The 17,314-nt window shown below is 39.4% G+C and overlaps 1 protein-coding gene across 1 annotated transcript in view; it reads left to right on the top strand.

Annotated features, from left to right (window-relative positions):
• The window catches only part of unc5db (unc-5 netrin receptor Db), a 175,945-nt gene that overhangs the window by 35,274 nt on the left and 123,357 nt on the right, over positions 1 to 17,314 (top strand). The window contains exon 4 of the mRNA XM_062417029.1: positions 9,518 to 9,733. Within this exon, the coding sequence (XP_062273013.1) occupies positions 9,518 to 9,733 (216 nt within the window). The remainder of the gene's footprint in view (positions 1 to 9,517; positions 9,734 to 17,314) is intronic.

The following is a 17,314-nucleotide window of genomic DNA, read 5'->3' as shown; positions in this document are numbered from 1 at the left end:
GAGGGTCTAATTTGACCTGAGGACAACAAGAGGGTTAACACACAGTAAGATGGTATAAATGCATAAAGAAATATGATGTAGTCTACAGTCAACTTAAATTAGAGGTAATTTATTTATAAATTGTCTGTCTTCTGTGTCCTCACTTTTAATCTGGAGCTTAGACACGCTCAAACATTTCGAGACTGCAACTAATGATGGAGTGGTCTACGAACTGTCCAAAAATAGTGAAGGATACAGACATAGACACAATGTCCTAAAACCCAAGGTGACATCTTTAAAATGCTTGTTTTGTCCGACCCCACGGTCCAGAACCCAAAGATACTCAGTTTACTATCACGTAAGACAAAGAAAAGCAGAATAATGTTTGTGCTTTTAATCTTGTGTGTGCTTTGTCCCTCAGGGGCCACCTTAGAAAATGGTCGTAATTCATTTTATGTGTTCAGAAGTTGTGTCATTGGGTAGGCTACCAGTCAGTGTGGCTGATTACACAGTAGAGTATAATGTCAAGCATTTCTAGATTTTAGGGTGTGTAAAAGTTGCTGTAAACCAATAAACAGAGTCACGTTTCATGCTTTTTTTGGAGGGTCATTGAAGAATTGGTTAGTGGCAGATATATAATTTGATATTTAAAAATAGCCAATATTGACCCATCGGTCCATAAGTAACATCTAACATCTTATATATAATATAAAGGAAAACATCCCACTTGGAAGCTAAACAGAAGCAGGATATTTGAGCAGCCCTAACATTGGGGATGTGCTTCCTCCTTCTCCCTCTCTCTCTTTCACTCTCACTCTCTCTCTCTCTCCCTGTTGCCCTTTCTGGGAAGTGCACAAGCCTGTCAATAACTGTCAGAGGCTGTCTCAGTCAATCAGGCCTGTAAGGCTGCTTGGGCCTCTGGTGTAACAGGAGGATCTAACAGAAACAACCTATAACTGACACAGCTCCAGATCTATGCTCTGTAATCACTGGGGAGCCCACCTCTCAAACTGCAGCCCCGCTAGCTGCCTGAAAGTGGACACATGTGCCGTGTAATTGCTTTGCATAGCATTCAACCTTTTAAAATTGATTACAGACCATGTAAGAGGCTTTACCGGGGAGCGTACAGGGAGGGGGAGGGGGGGATGGAGCAAGGAATATTGCTTGACAATGTCATGTTACAAAATGTGTATCTGTAAACAATGTAGCTCCCCTTTCATGAAGTGAGGCTGCACACATTGAGTCATCATCCGCAAAAAGGTCCAATCCCTCCCTGAGCCCGTGTTTGACGGACCACCCGGCAAATGAAAAAAATTGAAAATCTCTCACTGCTCTAAGAGTTATTTTCTTCTCAATTACTCAGTGAGAGCAGCTGCTTTGCTCTGCTGTCCTTGTGCAAGTGTGCCTGGTGCTGTACATAAATATGTCATGCTTGTATGCACACACATATGCCTGTGTGTGTGTGTGTGTGTGTGTGTTTTCACTCAGACTGGATAGGTTTGTGTTTGCTTTTGACAAAATTATGATGAAATGATAATGGACCAAATAGTGAACATTGATGACCCTCATTTTGAAAAGGGTTATTTTTATTTGTACAGTCATCAAAGTTTCTAGCAAGAGTGTTCCAGGTAGAATATCCAGGTTTCCCGAAACTGAGATATGAGCTTATTCAGGCATCTAAAACCAGGATATGATGCACACATGCACAATACCCGATGTGGATACTCCAAAATTCTGATCAAAACTAAGAAACCGCTAATATAAATGCACTTAATAAGTTTAAAAGATATGTCATGAAGTGTGGCGGTGTGACTTCGGAAACTCAAGTCTCAAACGTTGCCAATTCCCCCATGTACTTGAATGCAGCAGTTTAGTCTTTTTCCTGCCTACAACTGATTATGCAATGATATGTAAATGTAACCAAATTCAGGAATTACTGTGCCTATGTCAAGCAAGACATTCCTACTGGAATAAACTGAAACTAGAGGATGTCTGCAAAGTAGGAAAAAGTATCTAAAAATATGTGTAATGCTTCAGAAAGTAGTTGGCACAGAGTATACACAGCGAACCTGCTGGTGTCCTTAGAGGTTTCAAATCTGATTTAACTGGGAGTTCATGTTAAGGTTAGCATGAGAGTGAATGTCAGAGGATTTACCCACCAGTAATGGGGTTGCGTGTGTTTTGGTGTGTGTTTTCACCAGAGCTTCTGTCCTCTCAGTGTCTCCAGCACCTATATTCTAGGGTTCACTCAGCGGTCTCCCGGTCCTGCAGTATGCAGAGCCTTTTCTGCATTTTTTGTTCAGCCACTCTTCTCTATACTTTTCTCCTTCAGTGTCAAGGATTAGTCTGACATCTCCTGACTCTCTGCCTTTCAAATGACGAGGACTCCTGCTGAAAAACTGAGAGGGTGCTCACCATGTTAAAGCCAATACTCACACTGCTGACGCTCCTCATCCTTACCCTCAAGCCTATCTCAGCTCCTGTAAAAAAAAAAATCCATGAGAAGTCCCTAGTGATCTTGGTGGATTGTGAGAGGAAGAATGTGTGGTTTTAAAGGACTTTGGCTGTGGAGCGGCTGTGTGAAATAGTAATGTCCGACTCAGTCAAGAAGCACGGCGAGGAGAAGCGGATAGTGCTGTCAGCTTGATCTTTTAGGAACCCTTCTCTCCCAGTGTCCATTTCAAGTTTTTCAGAGGGCTGATGCTGAGGCAAGCTGTCAAACTAATGGCAAGAAAGGATTGTATTTTTGAGCCATCCCCAGTGCCAGTTAATACACCAGTGACCTTTTTTTGACATCATTAACCTTTGAAAGGGATGGTTTCCAAATCACATTGGCTTGACTTCTTGCCCAGTCGCCTACTTCTTACCCACCAGTGTCATTTTTAGAAATCGGAAACACCTTCCTGTGTAGTTATTTGCAAAGATTAAATCTGCTTTTTGAAACCAATCTAATCCCCATTGTCCTGGTTTAACACTTCTAAAACATGCAGGAATGCAAAAAACTTCATTTTTACCTTGTTAGTGGTGGTACAAAAAGGTCTGAATATCAATTAGTCAAACCATTTGCCCAGTGTTGTGTTCCAGAGATAGATAGATATCTCAACAACCAGCTGTTTGATTCTTTTTACACAGTCCTCAAAGGATCCCTCATGATTTCAGTGACTTTGTGCCATGGTCAGCACAGCACTTCTCTGTTCTAAATGCTAACATTAAATGTTCGATACCAAGCAGGTAATGGTAACCATGGTAACAATCTGACTGTTTATTTCTATAGTGCCTTTATGATGGACCCTAATGTTTTCGGTGAACTCCTGACCTGTCATTTTTAGTGCCACCATCAGCCCAAAATCTCAGAACATTCATCATCCTTAAAGGACATGCTCTTTCCATTTTGAACATCTGAGACAAAACGTTTCCCCTAAATCCAAGAGTGTGTGGGTTGTCTAGTTTGAGCTGTCCCAAAGGATACAGCAGTTGACAAAAATGTTTAATTTCATTGTAGCTAAAAAAAACAAGATGACGTAGTAGCTGGAACACCTTGAGTAAATGTCTGGTCAGTATCCATTAAGAGTGCTACAAGAAACTATGGCAGGTATTCACACCAGCCACACATCTCATAATCAGTACACCTTGTCAGAGATTATTCGTGTAGGTTGCCACACTGACATGACAACACAGTTTGAGGAGTTTGAACACAAACTGACTGTAGTGTGAGCAGTACAGTAGCTCACATTTGAAATGCCTTGTCATTTCCAATAGGCTTCAAAACGGTGATTGCTGGGAGATTGGCTGATTGTCACGCTACTAAGAATACTGTGACCTTTGCTCCAGCACAAAATCAGCCAAATCAGGTTCTTTATAGTCCCACAACTATGTATCGTGGGTTGTAATGGGCATTGCAGCCTTAAGGGACCACAAACAGAGCTTGTTTGTTAAAGAAAAGGTTTAGCAGACAATATTCCATATATATAATTCCAAAGCTGCTCTTTTAAAGCTACAAGACTGCACACGCTGTCATTAAAGCCTGTTCTATCTCAACCCTTATTGCCCTGGCATGATTCTGAAGGGCTGTTGATTTGAATCTGTTTTTTTGTTCTACATGGTCCCCTGGCTCCGAGGCATTGTCAGCCAGCCTGAGTCGACAGCACCGCCACCATGTCGCTTGTGTCCCTGTATGCAGAGTGATACCCAGGGCATTTATCAGCTGCAGGTCCACTGCACTCAGCTTCATGTTAAGTCAGGTGGAAACCTGTGACTGGCAACAGATAGGGTGAGGGAGCGTTTTAGAGGCGGTGTTAAAATTAACCAGCGTAATGAGGAAATAAGTGACTTATTGGCGCCGTAGTCATTTCCTTCATTAAGGTTGATATTTATGAGCATCCATCACGAGTGGAGCAGCCAAACGCTACAGCTCCAGGTTTATGGAGCGTGGATTGTCACCTTGTTCCAATTATCTCCTACCTTTGAATGTGCTGAATGTTGAAACATTAAGAGAAAAGGACATGGCACATCATTAGTTAGTGTGCAATGTGGGGGGAAAAAAAAGAAAAAGAGGCTTCTCCGGGCTCGCCAACGTCGCACTATTTTTATTCATCATAAGAGCAATTAGCTGATTAGGGTACGGATGCTCACTGGCGAGGAAGGTGCTGGATGGAGGAGGATTACATGCCCTAACCATTAAATGTGTTAGCACTTTAAATTGTGTTGAAGCAGTGTTTCTTTTTGCTTGAACAATTTCAATTTTATTAGCAAGCTTCTATATGAATTTGTGAAAGCAGTAAAAGCCGTTTTCACGAGCCGCGGTCAGAACTGGAATTTATGCCTGTGACTCTGACATTCATTAACATTAAAGGCAAAATAGAAAGATTTTTTTGCCAAAGAAAAATTCTCCATCAAAATGACTGCTGAATATACAGTAAACCTCTGAGGTTTGAAAGTCTTAAGTATAATGGTAGAAATTAACATATGAATCTAATCTTTTTTTTAAGCTTGTCAGAGCAGAGATTCACAATTCACAAGGTTTTTAAATTCATTTAAAACAGCTGATTTTCTTATACAGCTTTATACACAGGGCATCCGTTTGTACACAGGACACAGCACGAGTGAAAATGCTTTAGGCTTGATGTTTTTACATATATGCATGGATGACAAATTGAATTAAAAAAAACATGGATCGACACAAGCAGCTGGAACTCTTCTCACCACATCTTCCAAAAGATCTTCTATCTGGAGTTTTGATGATTGCGGTGTAGAGAACTGTCAGTGAACATGTCACTCCAAAACTGGAAACCTTGTTCCTTCGTCTCAATCAATTTCCTATTTTTGAAACTGAAATCAAAAGATGAAAAATGGGACTTTTAAAAAAAAATTATCAATGTTTGTAGCAACATTTTAAAAATGGAAATTGGAGGCGTTTGCCATTCAATTTTGTCTGGGAAACAGGAATCTGTGTTGTTACCTTTTTAAAGATTTTTATATAGGGAGTCTTGATTCAGGGTCAGGGTCAAAAAAATCCATGTCAGCAACAAGGGGTGTATTTCACACCCCTAGCTTAATGCTTAGCACACACACACACACACAGTGAAATAGTATCAAGTTTGTTAATCCAGTGTAATTAATTTATTTCTATATAATCTCTTCTTTGCATCACTGGTTAGATAACACAATCCAAATAAAAGGTAGGTAGAATCCTTGATATGTGCTGTTGTAGACCTAAGCTTTGATTATTCATTTGGCTACAGATTGTGTTACTGTTAACAGCTTAGTGGATGTGATATATTATTACAGGATGTGTGATCATTTTACAGCCAATTCATGCTGGAGCTGTAAAAGTTCATCATTTGAGAAATGAAATGAATATTAAGTTGGATAAAATAGTCAGGATATTATCCCAAATATTGTAGTCAGACCACTGTTGTCTCACACTTTCTATGCTTATTTATAGACTATGTATGACTGAACTGTCAATGTTGTAGCTGTTGATAATGATGTTGAAGGTGTATGGTTCATATTAAGCTTAGATAAACGTCTCCTTAGCAAGAAAAATCAAACTCGTGATTGAAAAAACAAGATTTTGAGCCTTTTTCTATAAATCGAAAGTCGTAAGATGCTTTATCCTTTTTCTTTTTTTTTTTCAAATTGAGAATTTTTTTTTAAAAGCTTGGTTTTCATTTTCCGTTTTTTTGGTTTCAGAATAGGAATTCAATTGACACAAAGCTACCCCTTTAAACAAAGTGATGCTGTTGTGTCAATCACCTGATGACCCCTGACATTTATTTTGATGAAGTGAAAATAATGTACCTAAGAAATGGTAAATGAACAACATGTATAGGGCTTTATAATGAGTCTCACACACACACATTCACCTGCCTGAACATCAGGAGCAAGTTAAGGTTCTGTGGTCTACCTTTAGGACTCTTCATCATGTGGAGACTACCTGCTGTATAAGGCTGGGTGAGATAATCTCGACAAACTGTTGAACCCCCCCTGAACTCCTCTGATCACACACACGCTCACTCTCTCTCTCTCACACACACAAACACACACACACACTCTGGGAATAAGCACAATATATATGTTACTGTATCTTATGTGCAATGACAATAAAGTATCTATCTATCCAGATACCTTAAAAACAAGTCCAGTTCATGGGATTCCTGGGATAGTGTGCTTCTGTTCCCCAGATAGAAAATGATGAATCCCTACAAAATACTATAGAAAAGCATTAAATGTAGCTGAGTGTATTTAATGTACAAGTTAAAGCAGATTACAGATGACATGACCTGAAGCAGAATAGTGGAATACAATTAAAATATTGCCAGGTTACTTGTCTGTGTCAAAAGGTCATAACTTTCTTAACCCTCCTGTTGTCCTCGAGTCAAGGAAGGAAGGATGAAAGGGAGGAAGAAGTAAGGAAAGGAGGGAGGAAGGAAGGAAGAAAGGAGGGGAGGAAGAAGGAAGGAAAGGAGGGAGGAAGGAAGGGAGGAAAGGAGGGAGGGAGGGAGGAAGGAAAGAAAAGAAGGAAGGGCGAGAGGAAGGAAGGAAAGGAGGAAGAAGGAAGGAAAGGAGGAAGGAAGGAAAGAAAAGAAGGAAGGGAGGAAGGACGGAGGAAAGAAGGAAGGAAGGAAGGAAGGTAGGAGTGAGGACGGAAAGAGGGAGGGAGGGAGAAAGGAAGGAAATAAGGACAGAGGAAAGAAGGAAGGGAGCAAGGTAGAGAGGAGGAGGAAGGGAGGAAGGAAATGAAGGAAAGAAGGAGGGAGGGAGGAAGGAAGGGAGGAAAGAAGGAACAGTCAAAACAGACGGGGTCAGTTTGACCCGGGAGGATGACACAAAGGTTAATCCACTGAGACGTTTTCAGCACTTCAGTTAAATATATAACAAAAAAAAGCACACAAAAAGACAGGGACCACCGTGTGATGACTTTTGTAATCAACCACCAAATGATCCTCCTTACACTTCACAGGGTTGTTTTAAATGTAGATTTAATGCTCATTGTTCTGTAGAAATTGCGTTATAGTAATAGTAGCCATTATTTATCCACATCACTAATGAGAAATGTTCACTTATATATTTATATGTTGTTAGAAGATAATGTGTTTTAATGAGCTCAGCGAGAACATCTTTGCTCTTTTTTTGGAGAACGCCTCCGAAGTTTGCAGGAGACACAGCACAATGTGCAGACGGGGGAGCGGCGATGTTCTTTTCTGAAATAGCTCTCCCAACAGATACCGTATGTGTCGACACGGCGCAGGTCTCACCGGGTTAGACCACAGAACGTTTCTTTGAAAATCCAACAGTTTGAGAATAATAATTAGCTGCCCGGTGTCACAATAAAAAAGATGAAGAAAACGGGCTCTATTTGATGCAGAGGATGTGTCGTTTATAGAGCAAAGAGCTGAGATGAAGACAGCATCTTTGTCTGCGGTAGTCTGTGTGACGGCTTGCCTCCACATGTGGTGATATGTGGACAAAGAAAGACTTCCTCTGGCTCAAATTGCAGTGCTGCCTGTAATTTTCAAACATTAGGAAATCATCTCCACATTGATTTCTTCGCAGCATATTCTTTAGTTGTTTTTTTTTTTAAATGCTGTGTATGAATATGTGATCGGCTGTGAATGTAGTAAAACAACATGGATTAATAATCTGACAGATGTGCACTGGCCTGAGTACATCTGCACAGATAAGAGTAATTAAATGATTTCACACATTTTCATGCATTAAAATATCATGTAAATTACTTTTTAAATACACTTCATTATGTTTTTTGCACACATACACTTACATAAAAATAAAAAGGACACATTCAGTAAAATACATCAATATTACTACTACTAATAATGAAGGACTTTGTTGCAGCGCTTTTACTGCCTTGCGTTTGTTCGTTATTACAGGAAGCGTTGAGCACAAAGGGAACGAGGTGAAATAGTGCTGTGAATAGCTAAAGGAAGCTTGTGCAGCAGCAATATGATAAAGACATCTAGATGTCCTACAGTAGGTAATGTCAGCATATTATTCTTGTTCATTCAGCGTCCTCCCTGCCCGGATTTGTTTTATGTGTGGCCCTCTCTTTACACCTGCATCCATTCATTTACCCATTTAACAAGGACAACATTGATTGAGAGAGGTGGTGAGAGGGCCGATTCGATTTCAGGCGACAGAATTGGATTTGATGGTCAGGCATAATAGCTTTCATGGGCTTTTACGACATTGAATAGCTTAGCTGGAGCTGCCTTGATGGGACTGAGGTATAATTCTGAGAAGGATCCCTGGGATGGCAAAAGCACAAACATCCTGTTCCTTATTGTGCCATCCTGCTGAGCTCTCTCTCTTTACTCAAAGGAAACGAGCTCAGGATGCCATGTAAACCGAGACCTACCTTCAAACAAACAAAAAAAAAAAAATCATACGCCCCACACCTCACAAGGGGTCACGCTCTCACAGTCTCTCGGATCGGTGTTTCCGAAACTTGCGCTTAGATCGATGAGCTGCCACCGTGAACAGCAGATGTGTGAACTGCACGGGGGGGCACGCCAGACTGAATGCAGAAGGGCTAACCTGCTGTGAGTGGTTGTTGTTAAAGACGGTGGCAGGCTTTTTTTTTGTGGAAAATGTGAGCCTTGCCAGCTAGAGATAAGATGCATTCACACTCCACAGTCAAATGGCTAATCAGTCACCTCCTATTTCTCTCTCCACTTGGTCCACTCTGGTTTCATTCATTGGCAAATTGCTCAGAAGAGGATGGAGGAAGAATGGTGCTCTGTGTATACTTCGCCTTTCCAGAATAAGTTAGCTCTTGTTAGATGGGGAGTTGAAAACATCGTCCACTGAGCAATTATGTTCAATTTGCAAGCAGACGCCATTATACTGTTGTTAGTAAAACAAAAAGCGCAAGTCTTTTCCTGCTAAATTGCTTGTCCAAATTAAAACTCAAAAGCGTGCTATTGTTTCTGTTAAAGAAGCTGTTGTTCTGATATGTCATTCCACCTTAAAAGAGACATTTAGAAACCATGAAGTAACCCAGGTGTTGTTTTTTTTGCAGGTGCCACAGGGGACTCTCAGACAGATACCCTACCCTCTGCACAGGGAACCCTGCCGCACTTCATCCAGGAGCCGGAGGACGCCTACATTGTGAAGAGCAATCCCATTAAGCTGCGTTGTCGAGCTGCACCGGCCTTACAGATCTTCTTCAAATGCAACGGGGAGTGGGTGCACCAGAACGAGCACATCTCCCAAGAGTATAAGGATCTCAACACCGGTGAGATAAAGCTTTGTGATCTTATTGTAGCTGGTGATTGCACTGGCTGGAATAACTTTAGGGTTACATGTAAAATAAACTCGGCCTTTTGGAAAATGGAAACGCAAACCTTGAGACAGTAAAGCAGTGCTTTCAGATGGGTGTTGTCAAAAAGCCTTTAAACAGCAAAGCCAAACATTTCTAGTAGGAAGGAAAGGATTCAGTCCACTTCTCTCAGAAAGTCCCTGAATATGTGAATTCAAATCTTAAAGATTTCTCTTATGTTCATTACTAAATGCTCAAAAGTCAAAGTTAGAGTTCAGAAAAGAAAAAAAAGGTTTTATGCCTAACAAGAGCACACTTTGGTGAAACTCTAAAATCACGGTACCAATGGTAATATTCGTCCAAGTGAATCCGACTGGTTTAAAGCCCCTTAAAACTTGGTTTCTGATCTCACAAGCAAAAGTTTTTATCTTTCAAAAGTTCAAATTGTTACTTTTAGATTGTTAAACATTCAAAAACTCAAAGTGCTTTATTATGACTGTTTTTATCAGGCTGGCAACATAAGTACACAACCCCACAACTGTCATAACATTTTGATTCAATTGCTGCTAAAGGTACTGTATATGTGACATTATATAAGATTTACAAAACCAAGGATGAAGCACAAATAAAGAAATCTCTCATGTGAAATAACAAAATATAGAAAATAGGTTTTCAAGGCCTTTTTATAAAAGTTTTTCCAGTAGATTTAAATCTATAAACCAAAGAATAACAAAATAAGTTGAAGCTCAAATGTTTAAATTTGATTTGAGTGAAGCTCTTCAAACAAATGAGTTGAATGTTTCGTCTCAGTGGTGGTGCATGAAAACGTATTATTAAATGAATACTTTGGTGGCATGAGGACTTCTAGGTATATATCAGTATATTAGCTGCAGTAGATTTGGGTCTGGAGAAGCAGCCTGGAGTACTGTACTGTTGTGGACGGGGACAGCAGTAAAGTGTATGTTACTCACCTAAATAAAGGCACACCACAAAGATCAATGCCTGCCGCAGCACTTTCTGACCCAAACAACTGATCTGAGAGTTGTAATACAATGCGCCTCTTTCATATTGTAGAAATACGGAAGTTGTCCAGTTGAGAGAATGTAGTGCCACAGAAAGTGAAAATATTGTAAATATAGTGTACTTTTAAACTGATATTGATTTTTTTTACTCAGCTTCCATAATTCTCCAAACTGGGAGGCTGCTGACCCAAATCCACTGCAGGTGATACACTGACTATGTATAATCACCTCATACAACCCCCCCCCCCCTTAAAAAAATACAAATATGCCTTTAAAAAAGGGGTATTAATGGAAAGATGAAAACAAGTGATGATTTAAACTGGACAGTGTGAATTGGGGCAAAGGCTCAATAACTCAGCATGGAAATGTTTCAGCTGGAGTGAAAATGTTGCGATTATTCTGAGCAGTTGGACTTAAGAGTGCAGAGATACGGAAGTAAAAAGCAAAGGGTGAAATTTGGAGCTCAGTGTGTCTGAGCTGTCACACGCACTGTCCTTGGCTATTGTCACAGCAAACGTCAGCACTGCCAGAGGAGTACACGCTGCAAAAAGTACACCATGGTCAAAAGCAGATGAATATTCAGTTGATGTTTTACAGCTTGTACAGTTTGATGGAGCTTTGTATCAGAGTGACACTGATTTAAAAAAAAAACCTTATGTCACTGTACACGTATGCTGTATAAGACCATTCTTATATTATATTATATTATATTATACACTTATTATTGTGTCAGCTTTATGATACATATAGTTAACATACAGCCATGTTTTCATAGGATAAGACATATTGCTATACACCAAGCAGCCAGTTATTTTACATTTAGAAAGTGTCCTCTAAAAAAAAAAGTGAATGATGTTACATGAGTTTCAGAACATTTTGTCAATTTTAAATGATTGTTGAATTTAGAAAATGAAAGAGAGTGAAAGAGGAAAGCAGTAGTTAGGTTGCAGGTATGTCTATATCACAGACCTGTTTCCTCTGTTAACACAGACATTAGCAGCAATAGGCAATAAGATGTATTATTCATTCGAATCAAACACAGAATCAAAGCCTGTGGCCTTTAACCCCGAAGTTTTCGTTTTCTCATCTCTCGGTGAAGATACAGAAAAGATCTTTTTCTTGTGCATTAATGTAGCGCCTCACTGCATGTAGGTGGTTTCAGTCCTGACCGGGGCTACTTAGACTGACCTTCAATAAGAATATCAGTGTGGCCTCAGATGGTTTAAGCCTAAAAGCCAACAAATGCAGAGCGGCTTCAGTAATCGTAGCTGGGTCGAGCAATATGTGCAGTATGTGCTTATTTTAAGCTGCTTGCAGTCCTGGATGAAGGGGTGCCACATCAGCAAAATTTCAGTTAGTTTCACATGAGTCGTCACTCACACACTCAAATGTGAAGAAAAAAAACCTAATTTTCAAAAGCTTCTCTGGGATCGACACCAATAGTTCCTTCCTGACCAAAGCTAAATAGTTTGATTTGATCATTCAATTGTTAAATAACATTTTAAAATGAATTGAAGGGCAGACACCTTAGAGTTCAATACCGTGGAGTAGATGTCATGGGTCATACTACCTTCAAGAGCTTCCCCTGAAAGAATTTCATTAGTGTCGGTGGAAGATGGAAAGTTTCATTTAAATTCTGAGAGGGGAAACCTTTGATTTGGCACTGAAATGGAAAAACTTGACACTGACACATTTAATTAGTACTGGTTTGCAAGTCAAAAGCACATTTTGGTCAAATTCTAAAATCATGGTACTATGTATTAACTGTTTAACATTTGAATACACTCTCTATCACCAAAACTGTGTGGGTATGATTTGAGCATATTTGATTGACCGAGCTGGAACATGAGCAAAAAAAAATGACTGTCATAAAATTTTGATTCAGTTTGAGTTTTTTCTAGATGAGTTCTGCCCACTTCAGAAAGAAATCTTTCACTTTATCAGAAAATATGTCTGAAAAAATGTCTTATCAGCCTTCATGGTAAGAAGCTGATTCATTTAATAGGTTTTCAGGGTTTTTACGAAAACAAAACTCTTGATGGGAGCTCTCTGGTTGAACACATTAAGTTCAGTGTAGTCATCACAAGGAGTAATTATCAGCATCATCATGCCTGTATATGGGCTTATTGTATGCTCATGGCATTGATCATTTTATTACCTCAATATTGCCACACTTCACATTAGCAGCTAAGAGGCTATTCATGTCACATTGGCTAAACAAGTAGTGTCCTCCATTCCTCACTGTGTCCCCAACCATAATGACAGTCTGTGTTTTTACAGAAATGTAGCGCCCACTCTCCAATCCCACCTCTTGCCTCCCTTGCATTTGTATGCTTTTATGTTATATCAGTGGTATAAAATGATCTTCAAATGACAATAATATCGTTTTTCGCGATTATTATCGCAAGACAATATATCGTCCAATTAAAGCAGTTACTGTGACAGGTATTATCATTGTTATCTCGGTTTAGGCTTTAATTTTTAACAGTAAGTCTATGTTAAAAACTAGGAGTGTAATAGGACATGTATTCATCGTCATGTCCACACCGTGACAATTTGGTGCATGCAGTTGTGCGAAGAATAAGCTGTGACCCAAACTATTACTGTTGAAATAGTTTAATAATCCTCATTCAGAACAATCATTCTAGAGTGCCAGTTTCTGAAACATTTTGTCTTTGCACCACTTAGCTGTTGCATACTCATACATGTATGCTAAGATAGTAAAATCACCTTGGTTACCCTCTTGTGTTGCTTCAGTCAGACTGACAAATGAGAGACCCTGACCAAGTGCAGCACTGTTATTAAAAGATTACACTATTATCTCTGTAGTGAAACAGTCCCAGTTGAGGAAACTATAGAAGAAGGAAGGAGTCATTATGACATAATAGTAACGCCCCAGTGTTCTGCTTGGTGCCAATTCTATTGAATCCTATGGGAGTAGCACACTATAATCCATCAAATGAAACTAAATGTATGTTGAAAACACATGATACATTAACTTAATAACAACACACCAAAATACAGATGCCTCTATCACCCAGATTGATAACCTGTGAAAGTGAGAGAGGAGAGATGAAGGAGTGGTCAATACTATGCTAACTGCAATGAGACATTTCAAGTGTGGCATTAATGTGTATTCATTCTACCCTACAAAAAAAAAACAAAGATTGTCTTCTGTTTCCACTGCAGAACAACTGAACTGTTGCAGTAATAGTTTTGGCCAATGAGCCATTATTGGATGTTTACCTTTTTCAAAATAAAGGACCAAAACATAATTTTCTACTTTTTTTTTCTCCAAACCATGACCCCAAAACCAAGATGGACACCAAACTGTGAATTTTGTGTACCGTTACACCCCTATGAAAATCTGGACATGTGGGGTTTGAAAGAAGTAAGCAATCATTAATAGGAAGGGTCTGATAGAAGACCCTTTCCAGTCGCATCATGGTAAAGTAGGATCCAGTACTTTTGGAGTTTAACGACTAAAAGTCCAGATGTCTCTCTTCCTCTGCTGCTTCAATTTTGACAAATGTTTCATAAGTGCAATCCTAAATCACTTGAGTACCCCTTTAAACTTTGTTTTACCGATTAATAGAGACCTTCCACAACAAGCCAGCATCGCTTGAATATTACTTTCCCTCTCTTTATTTGTCTCAGCAGAGCTCCTGCTTTATTGGCCTGTTGTTCCTCTTATTAGGCATATTAAATGTTATCCTGTGTGAATTAAAGGGTTTTTAAAAGCCTCAGTAAACCCAATTCAGTTCCAAATGTTGTTGCAGTGCTTTTAGTGATGGTTTATAAGCCTAAATTGCGCTTCCTTTTGGAATTCTTTATTCTGTTGGTTTAAGCCCTTGTTGCACTCTGTTTATGTTTTGTTTTCATGTTCAGAAAATTAATTTGAGTCGGTGTTACATAATTGTACATTTGGACTATGACTCACTTAGGAGATGTGTGGACCCTCAGGATAGACCAGCTGGAAACCTTAAAATACTGTGTGAATACTGTTCCAACATCGTCTACAGCCAATACATGTACAGCTCATACTTGAATTCTAGTTTATGTTCTGATATGAAGTGTGAGGGAAGCAGTGGTGTGCCATACCAATTAAGTACCATTAGTTTTGTCAGGTGGAATCGTGCTGATTAGTGGACCTGACTGATGCCTCCTGAAGGGATTTTTTGGCAAACAACAAAAACCAATGTGACACCTCGGCTTGAATGCTCTGTGATTACAGGCTGTGAGAAAGCTGTCTTTCTTGTATTCATGAAGGTCCCTCCACAGGAAAGAGGCTTTAATTGCTTCTGGAAGTTCATTATAGTGTGATTGCTGTGCTGTGACGTTGTGAGCTTGATAATGGCAAAATGAAATTTGGAACTTCAGTTGTTTGCTGTTTTGTATAAAGAGGAAAAGTACAAGAGAAAGTTCGCTTGACGCTATACGCCAACTCACTTCACACGTCACATCAACATCCAGCAGGAGGCAAGCTGGATTTGACAAAGAGTTGTGAGACACTGTATCAAGAGTCTGCTTTGCCTCAAGAACACAACTGATGCATTAACAAACCAACAGTAAAACTGGACATTTCAGTCTTCAGAATTAAAATGAGTAGACTTTAAATATGTCAACTTTTTTTAACAAATCTTCCAAAGTCTTCCTCTTGCAAATATTGAATTCATGAATAGTAAAACACATCCTCTCAATTAATTACATTCAGAGGTTTTGCTGAACTGTCATACTTAGTCTAGTATGAGTACTATTAGTCTGTCTAGTGACCAGTCGCTATGGTAATAATCTCTTGTGCAACTGTCACAATATATTTAAGTTTGTCACAGATAAACATTTCATGTGTTTTAACGAGCAATTTGTACCCTAGCTTTAAGAAATGACCAAAATCTAATTCCAGAGTGTAAATAAAGTTGCTTATTTTAAAAACTAAAATGAATTTTGAATGGGTTTTTCCATCCAACAAATGTAAGTCCTTTAGCTCTGCTTTGGAGTATCTGCTATAAATGCTCCACTTTGTTCACTCGCTTGTCACCAACTTTGTCAATGTGCTGTTTTTTTGCTGGTCAGGTAATATAAAGTAGGTTTGTTTGAGCTGAAGACAGCTGCCTGCCACAGAGAACTAATTAGAGAAGTGAGAGTGAACAAAAACAGTAGAGTTACGGACTATGCTAATGTTTCCACCACAGTACCAACTCATCTTGACTTTACTCAACTCTCTTTTGGTACCAGGTACTTTTTTCTGGATTTCATTGACCACTGTAGATATTACCCGACTGTCACTGATTGGTCAAACACACTCAGCACAGCTGCATCAACTTGTGTGCCACGTCATTCATAAACATGGAAATACTGTATAATAGTATTGATTTAGGGCTAGTTAAGGACAAGGGGAGGACATTTCTCTTTGTTTGATAATGTTAAAAGTAAAGTTAGGCTTTGCTGTCAGCTTCCAGACTTGTTTTAAGAAAGACTGGAGAAAAGAGAGAGAGAGGGAGTAGGAGTGAGCTGAGAGCACTAGCAAGAGAGAAAGAGAGCTCAGCTCAGCTCTCTTGGAACCTCAACAGAGATTATACCAAAAAAAGGTACCAGGTACTATGTACTACTGTTGCCTGATGGAAAACCAAACAGATCAGTAAAGTTGAGCCAATCCGTAGAGTGATGTGTAATAGCAGTCTGGTAATCATTCTCTGTGGGTTCATGACTGTGTGAGACTCCTTCCACATTACCCATTATCAATTAATCCATTGTCATGATAAAATGATAGATTTGTGCAGCCTTAAAAAAAGCACTATATCACTGTTTTTTCAACGATATTTGATCAGGTTTCAGACACAGTCTAGAATGTCCCAACTTAAACATCACCAGCTTTATAGACAAGTCAGTCTCTCTGGTTCTTACATGGTTCTGACAATAGCAAACACAAAGCAGATGTACTTAATAATCTGATTATGTCCAAGTCCACTAAGGCATTAATCTGAATTACTGACATGAAGATGGTTCTATTAATATTCCTGTTTCCATGTTACAGAAGATAATGTGATAAATGGCTGTGTCTTTAACATACAGATAGCAAAAGTGTCTAGAGGAGACAGACAGCGGTAGAGATGGGAATTTTAAAAAGAGTAAAACAGGTTAGGGCAACACATCAGGGGACTCTTAACATCTTAACAGACCCAGTCAAGATCCACTAAAGAGAGGGAGCTGTACACTGAGCCAGAAGAGCCCCTCTAGCACGTCTCGCTAAAGTCCAAACTGAGTTGCAGCTAATGGAGGAGCAGGACATGAGAAAGTCATGCATCCTACAGACTGAAATGAGGAATCAAAAGAAAGAGGTATCAACTACCAACAACAGAGGAAACATTGGCCAAGCTGTCAGGTTCCATGGTCTTCATGTATCTGGATACAGCTTCAGGCTTTTTGCAGATACCACTGAATGTCAAGTCAAGTCAAATTTATTTATACACATTTAAAAACAACAGCAGTTGACCACAGTGCTGTACAACACAGTAAACGCATACAGACTACTGTA

The sequence above is a fragment of the Scomber scombrus genome, chromosome 4 (assembly GCF_963691925.1).
Source record: "Scomber scombrus chromosome 4, fScoSco1.1, whole genome shotgun sequence".
Taxonomy (NCBI): Eukaryota; Metazoa; Chordata; class Actinopteri; order Scombriformes; family Scombridae; genus Scomber; species Scomber scombrus.
Note: the sequence above shows the minus strand (reverse complement) of the source record. Positions and strands in the feature narration are given on the sequence as shown.